The 8,009-nt window shown below is 35.8% G+C and overlaps 1 protein-coding gene across 2 annotated transcripts; it reads right to left on the bottom strand.

The window, feature by feature from the left end:
* Positions 1-1,672: 1,672 nt before the first annotated feature.
* On the bottom strand, positions 1,673-6,705 carry LOC21407930 (U-box domain-containing protein 33). 2 transcript variants are annotated; one of them, XM_024172300.1, is made up of 8 exons: positions 6,682-6,705; positions 6,240-6,537; positions 5,704-5,822; positions 5,044-5,153; positions 4,289-4,868; positions 3,096-3,647; positions 2,290-3,006; positions 1,673-2,116 (listed from the first exon to the last, which is right to left on the bottom strand). In XM_024172300.1, the coding sequence occupies exons 2-8, from the start codon at positions 6,523-6,525 to the stop codon at positions 1,934-1,936; spliced, it is 2,547 nt and encodes an 848-aa protein (XP_024028068.1). In that variant the 5' UTR covers positions 6,526-6,537; positions 6,682-6,705; the 3' UTR covers positions 1,673-1,933. The 2 variants fall into 2 exon arrangements, with proteins under 2 accessions (XP_024028068.1, XP_010106466.1); XM_010108164.2 differs by lacking the exon at positions 6,682-6,705 and having other exon boundaries at positions 6,240-6,673.
* Positions 6,706-8,009: the final 1,304 nt, after the last annotated feature.

The raw sequence follows: 8,009 nt of genomic DNA, 5'->3' as shown, positions 1-8,009 counted from the left end.
AGCCAATTTTGGCTCTATTTTTTTTCTATGCATGGCCGGCCAAAGTGGAGAAGGAGAGAGAGTAAAATAAATCCTACCCCTTGTACTTTAGTCCACTCTCTTAGGTTACCTTTGAATCAGGTAAAAATCATACTGACTGTAAATGGTACTTAGCTGACAGGAAATTCTTGTTTCTGACGGTTCTATTTTTTTTTTCTACTGCTTATTTACAGTTCAACTGTTAAATCCTCGTCTGCTTTGATATCACGTTAAATTCTTACTCGCGTAATATCTTAAATGTTTCAAGTCTTGAAATTAATTCTAGACTGAATAAATTCTAAATTTAACTTTTCTGCATTATATTCCGAGAATGACATTGTTTCTGACGGTGTCAACTCCAGAGCTCACATTGTACCCTTCTACTATAGGTATTTATCTTGTGACTTTAACCTAGCTGTCTGGCAATTAAGGATTTTCTCTTCTTTAAAAATGTCAGTGCGTTTTTTTTTTTACGCTGCTAACATCATGCTGTGTTTGGAGATTCTTGAAATTAAGATTCTCAAACTATACTTGTACTGAAAATTATTCTGCCTTAAAGTACGGTAAGAATTTATCGATCGAATTTACTTGATCGAAAACATGAACTTAACATGAAATCTGCTACAGAATTTAGGAATACAGATATTGATTCCATAAATCCTTCAGTCACATAATATTTTCTAGGAAAATCCTTGGCTTAAATAAAAAAATTGTATTATTTAAAGTCTGGGATTTTCTCAGTCATTACATCAGATGTCGCCGGTTTTTTACACTAGGGTGAAGATTCGAACCTTAAACTTGAGAGGGAGCACATCTCCAAGAACAAGGTGTTTTTTATTTTTATTTTTATTCTTTTTTTGGCTGAAAGAAAACCTTGAGCTGTACCATTGAGGTTTAGTGATTTGGTAACTAATATGTAAACTTTCTAGTTACATACTATAAGCTAAATTAAATTAAGAGTTAGATGTCGTTTGTGAATATATATATATATATATATATATATATATATTTATATATAATATTTTTGCTCTCCCTTGTGCTAAAGGCACCATGCTAAGTAGAAGTCGTTTCGAGTATGGATTGATGATTCAAATAAAAATTGTCACCCCGCGATAGAAACTGAAAAAAAAAAAAAAGTAAAAATAACCAAGGATTCCAACTTAAGTGAACTCAAAAAACAGAAAAATTTTCTCCAAAAGGAAAAGGATCCAATAAGTGAGAATTTGCATGATCTGAAAATCTCACGTATCATGAATTTTAGAGGACAGCACAAACGAAACTAATTACTTTGTGATGGTAACATAAACTGAGTGTACTTATTTCTATGAATACAGCCAGTGTGGCCAAATCGCTCCACGAATGATCTGATTATATGACAAATAATAACTTGAGATGTCAATTTTGGGACTCTCCCATCATGCCATGTAACTACAGCCGTATATGTCAATCTCTACCTATTTCACCAAAAAAAAAAAAAAAAAAAACAGTGGTGATGATCACAACAGATGATAAGGATGATTTCTTCGGATTTGTTTGGTTATACCGGTTGTTATCTCCACTTTCAAATACTAACTTGTGTGTCAACGTACCATTTTTGTTGCATTATCAAGCTAGCTCGTCATTGATATCGTTGAGTGGTATTTCTTCAGATACATTTTGCAGGGTCAAATTTATCTAGCATAATATACAGAATACAATTTGGTACATTCTCAAATCAGAATAAGGCAAACCAACCTACCCCTTATATAATCACAAAATATTGAATAAAGAGACTGATGACTAACTAATACACCATTAGCGTCCACACTTTTTTTTTTTTGATGGATTCATTGAAGAAGCATTATGCACGTGGCTACACTATGTGACAGACTACATACAAGAGATTTGGCTGATATGGTGAGATATTTCATATTTCTCATGCCTTGCACAGCCAGTCCTGAATAGCAAGCCTGATGGCATGGTTGGGGGTGAGATTTAGGTGACTTAGTTTCAAATTGGTCATCGGAGAAGTTTCTTTGCCGTTTTGCAACCATCCTCGCATGGCTTCCCCTTCATAAGTGAATCCATCAGCTGCCACTTGAGGGTCATGCATTATTTCCTGAAAGCAACCCAAAGATGCCCATGAGAAAAGCCAAGCAAAGCCTTGCTCAAGGTTGAAACCTTGAACTAATTGTTAAAAACTTGGGAGATTGTTAATTCAATTTTTCTCCAATGAGCATCAGTAAACAAGTTCAAAAACCTAGTCTTAATAAAGTGAACATGTGTCCTCACCTGAAGGATGGGGCACAAGAAGAATGATGGCACTGGTCGCTCTTCAGAGTCATGCAACTGCTCGAGTTCTCTCACAAGAGAAGGCGTTAGATCTGGCCTATCGCGACTATTCAGTTTGCAACATTGCAGCCCAATATCTGCCAATCGCCTTGCCACGAGCATCGGCCATTCTCCAGCTGAGGAATCCAAGATCGATGCCAATTTTCCAGATGAAACTGCCTTGCGCACCTCGCCCGCCAAACCAACTGGAGATCTTCTGGTGAGTAACTGCAGGACGATAAGCCCGAAGGAGTAAGCATCGGACTTGGGTGTTAGGATTCCAATCCTCTGAAACTCTGGGTCCGTGTAATAGAAAGAGCCCTTTGGCCCAGTGTTCCATCTTAAACTTGGGCACTGTAGGTTGTCCTCTGTTATCGACCTGCAAATCCCAAAATCACAAATCTTGCAGCGCAGTTCAGAATCTAAAAGTATTTTTCGAGGTGTCAAATCACCATGGACAATTTTCTCAGGCTTTGAAGAGTGCAAGAAGCAAAGTGCACTAGCGATTTCTGCAATTATCCGTACTCGGATCTCCCATGTCAAAACATTGCTTTTCCGAAACAGATGGTTTTGAAGGCCTCCATTGGGTAAATACTCGTATACAAGGGACCAGGCTTCTGGGCACACACCGAGCAAAGTCACCAGATGAGGATGCTGTAGTTTGCCTAGAACTTTTACCTGCACTCCCAAAAAATAAATGAAATTAAATAAAAGGGTTATTACAGATCCACAATGTAAGAGTAGGGGAGAAATGTGTGTGAGAGAACCTCTTGTTGGAATTCTGATTCTCCTTGCATGTTATATGGATACAGCTTTCTAATAGCAACAGTTCTACCCATCATTTCTCCCTTGTAAACATAACCATAACCTTCCTGACAAAGTATGAAGCTTTCAGAAAAATTACACGTTGCGGTTTGCAAATCTGGTAACGAGAATTCTGCTAACTCGTGTAATTCCTTAACAGACCCAACAAGGCCATCGTAGTTTGTGGCTCCACCTTGTCCATGACTTCTCCATCGCTCAAGCCAGCGTAGTGCTTCAATCTTCGGTCGTCGAATCCGCTGCTTTTCCTGCCTCAAGGTTGCAATTGATTCTTGAACTAGTTTCAGTTCTCCAACAGCTTCGTCATGCCTGCGATTTGCTTCTTGTGCGCGGCTGTCCAGCAGCGCAACATTTCTCATCGTCCTATGAAGCTCTTGAGTTATGTCGTCCCTTTCTTCCAAAAGCTTTTCTTGTTCCTCCAACGTTGTTCTCAGTGCCTCCTCAGCTTCTTTTCTAAGTTGACCTTCACATGCGAGGGCAGACTCAAACGCTTTCACCTAAAGAAACACACAGAAAATAAGTGAAGGTTGGGAGTAAATCACAACAATGGGAAACTAATTATTCATAGATCATAATTTCAATTGTTATAATGCTCCAACATGCTTTTCCAAGGAATCTGCAAAAATAGATTTCCGAACTTAGATACTATCTTATAAGTTAGGTACTGATATTTGTGTGAAGATCCATGTCATTAAGTTGAGTCAGTTTCCCAGTGCACAAATATTTGAAACTGCAAGGGTTGGGCAGAATTTCAAGCCAACAAAAAAAAAGTGTTGGACAGAAGAAAAATAATCATAAAATTCTATGCCCAGCCAAAAAAAGAAGGCTATATAACATTCTAGAACACAAACAAACCAAAGAGGCCATTTATTTTGTCAACTTAAAAGGACAAACATGAGCAAAATAATTATGCAAAAGAGGTACATAAATGCTTACTTCTAGATATTGAAATCACATTAATTGAGAAGTTACCACTGTCACAATTTCAGAATGTAACAACCCACACCTTTACTATTGTGTATGTCACATTTCCAGTCATACACTCCATATTTGTGTAAGCAACACATTAGTTCTTGGGAACTATAACAATCTAAATGGAAGTCCTAAACACTAGCAATGACATTCAGATGATGCTTACCTTACTAATAGCTTCCCTCGCCTCTAGTTCCAACTTTTTGACCTTCAGTGAATCTGCACATGCCTCATTGCTTGACGTCTCAGCTTCTATCGTAGCCTGAATAAGTTGACTATATAATCTCTCTTCACCAACCTTCAAATCAGAATCTGACAACCCCCTTCTTTCAGCAGAATTATACCCTGAACAAGAGCTAGAACTTGTAGTGCTAGATGAATCATTGAGATCATGAAGACACGTACAGGCCGAACGAGATAAAGTTGGTGAAGAAGCCAATTCCGCATGAACTGGTTCATACTGGACCCGGTTGCTTATTTGAGTACATACAGCACTCTTAGCTGATTTTGACTGAAGACAATCTGGGTGGATTGACTTATTCTTACCATATTGAAATGATCTCGATCTGGAGTTCTCTGCGGTTGCAATCTGCGGCAGACTACATGAAGGAAGTGAACTTGGGTCCTCAGGCGTGTCTCTAGTCCACACATGTTTTCCTTTATGGATAAACCATATTTCACAGAACAAGGGAGCCTTTTTGGCAGCATAATTTGCTTTGCTGGAGCCCTTTTTCACCTTCATACAACTGCATTAACCATAAAGAAAGAAATTACTTACAAAAGAAAAGGAGAAATAATGTAGTTATCGAAAAGAAGAAACAATGATAACCCAGAAGAAACGGCTCAAAGACTAGTAGTCGGGATTGATTATATCATACATTGACAGTGAGGACGAGTAAAAACCATTGATAAACAACTTACTTTTCTGGTACAGCCCCCATGACGAGCTTCCTAATACCATTTTCGTTCACCAAATCCACAATTCCTTTCTGAACTTGCTCGGCTTCAATCGTGATGATGCTTGCATTAACCTGCATGGTATAGTTTCCAGTAAACAATGGAATAATACAGAGAGATTTCCTTGGTAGATAAATTTCAATGTTTCCTAATTTTTGGGTTATCAAACAATTACCCAGGAATTATGAAAATTTATCTTTTATTGTTCCTTGAAAACTGTATATTTCCTTTAATAGTTGTTTCATATTTATTTGCACGATCTTTGGGCTATTACTGTTTCTCCCTTTCCTTAAAACACAAAAGGGTCCTCAGAAACAGGACTTAAAAACCATTTGGAGAAACAAGGAAAATTCAATCACAGTTTTCTTATGCTAAGTGTATCCAGTAAAGAATATATAAATATATCAAGGAGTACAATACATAATACTGTCACATGAAAAAAAAAAAAAAAACAGGTATATCAAGAATAATTCAGGTGATTAAGTACTGAAAGCAATACAGCATTTTGCTTAAGTAATGAAGAAAGCAACAAGATGAAGCCACAGTCGTACTTGCCCAAAAAAAATTGTAAATTGAAAAACAAAAAAGCTAACTTTTTTTTTTGGCAGAAAATAAAAAGCAAACCTTTGCTCTAGAGCAAAAGTTCGAGTATCTTTGTAAAAGCTTCGACATTTGTTCCTTCTCAAACTTTCTATACGTAGACACCACCTCGGCACTTGCTTGGGTTGCCGGCAGATTTCCCACTGCGCAATAGAAATCATGAACAAGAAAGTAATTTTAAGAGACAATTTACAGAACGAAAAGGCATTAAGGGAAAAATATATATATATATGTGCTCTTCTTTTTTCTCCTTTCCGTGAAGTTTGATATCGAGTTCTCCATCAATTAAAAAACAACGCTTGTGCGCATTTACCCTTGCAAAATATAAAGCAAGATTCTCAATTTCTTGAGAAAATTTTCCTCTTTCCTTTATTTTCTCGCCCACTAAACGGAGCAGGAAAAAAAAAAGAAAATAATGAAAGTGGAAAAAAAAAAACCTACACAATTCAGATGTCCATTTGGGGTATATATACGAAAATGCACACAAAAAAAGAAGAAATTGAGGCAAATTTCCCGACAAAAAATAAAAAAATAAAACCCATTAAGCCGAAGAGACTTACATAAAGTGGGAATGAGCTGAGAAGGCAGATGAACATGAAGAATACAAATTTCTTTTCCCTGGAAACGCCTGAAAGTCCAATTGAGCAAGCTCATTGCTTTCTCCTCAGACTTGCCAAGCGCCACGTGTACCTTGTTGTTATTCCCTTCCTCTTCAACGATCTCCGGCAACTGGGAAGTGCCAGCGCGGTCTAACCCACGTCGGGAAGTCGCCGGAAAAGAGAACCCATAAAGGGATACCGGGGAATGGGCGTGGGTGGGAGGACTCGAAGGCCTTAAGAGCTCCATGGTCGCGGGGGCCTAGGAAAAGTCGAACTATAATCATGTGGGGAACAAAAATATGCCTGGTTTAAGTCTAAGTGAGATTTTGGGGAAATTATAATAATGATAATTGATTTTTTGGTAAATCTGAGTAATTTGATGATTTTCCAAAGAAGGCTTGACCTTTTCGTGATGACTTGATAGCGATGGAGACAGGAGAAGGAGACCCGAAAGTGTATGGCTCTTCACCCAGGAGCTCATTCATTCTTTGGAATGAAAAGACGAATTTGATTTTTTTTAGGAGATAATTTGGTTTATGAATTAAAATTATGTGATTAAAATTATTTTTAATTTATGTATATTTTTTTATGAGTGAGAGAAAATATTGTAATAAATTATAGTTTGTATCTTTTTACTGATACACGTGTTCTTTTACAGAATTCCGTTTCTTTGCTATTATTATATATAAAAATATCAATAATCCTCATATTTTTTTTTCTCTTTTTTCGTCTCTCTCATAGAATTAGTTTCATCTTAGTTGTTGGGGTAGGTTTCAGACATCTTCTCTTAATGAGGATTTTCCTCGTGATTATCATGTCTTCATCGTGTAAATTTAGTTTTCAGCATTTTTTTTAATGGAAAATTGCAGCATTCGGAACAATTAAAGTGGTGAATTCTCGCTTAAAAAAAAAAACAATAATGACAAAAGTTTCTTTTACACTTCAATATCTACGGAGAAGGAGAGAGATGGCAAATTGTCAAAGAATGCTATTCATTTCATGTCACATCATTATGAAATAAGTTGTACCTAACTATACCTTCATTTTCATATAAAATAAACACGATACAAGAATATATCTTTATTTTTTTAATAAAGCAACAGCTATCTTACTTGAATGTAGAAGTGACATTATTAAAAGTATTCTTTTTTTTTTCTTTCTAATGCGGGACAAATAGTAGTCTGGTAGTATTGAGCGCGAATGACGGCAGTAGATAAGGAAACCTACACCTATAAGCATGTCGAATACTATGAAAATCGTGTCGCCTTTTTGTTTATTCATTTTTGGGCTAAGATTTTAATGGGTTGTTTTTTTATAATAAAGTTAAACAAAAAATTTGAATTTAAATTATAATTTTATTTAAATTTATATTTTTTTTAAAAAATTTGAGTTTAAACTCGAGTTTGAAGTCAAATTTAGAGCTAAACTTAAGTTCAAATTTTTCTTTCAACTCGAGTTCATAAATTCGAATTCAAGTTAATGAACAATATTTTTTTTATTCTTAAAAATGTAATTACTTTTTCGTTTTAATTCTGATTGAAATGTTTTTTTTTCTATGCATTCACAATAAAAAGACGAATAAAACTCCACTCATATACTCTATTAAAATTTTTTATCACAATTGAGTTTTTATTAAAATACTATCTAAATATAAATTTAAGTTTTGACACACCCAATACAAACTAAAATAGATTATCAATTCAAATCATAATTCAAATGTGTACATCTAAA

This window comes from Morus notabilis, unplaced genomic scaffold (genome assembly GCF_000414095.1).
Source record: "Morus notabilis unplaced genomic scaffold, ASM41409v2 Scaffold46, whole genome shotgun sequence".
NCBI lineage: Eukaryota > Viridiplantae > Streptophyta > Magnoliopsida > Rosales > Moraceae > Morus > Morus notabilis.
This window is presented reverse-complemented; position numbering and strand designations above follow the sequence as displayed.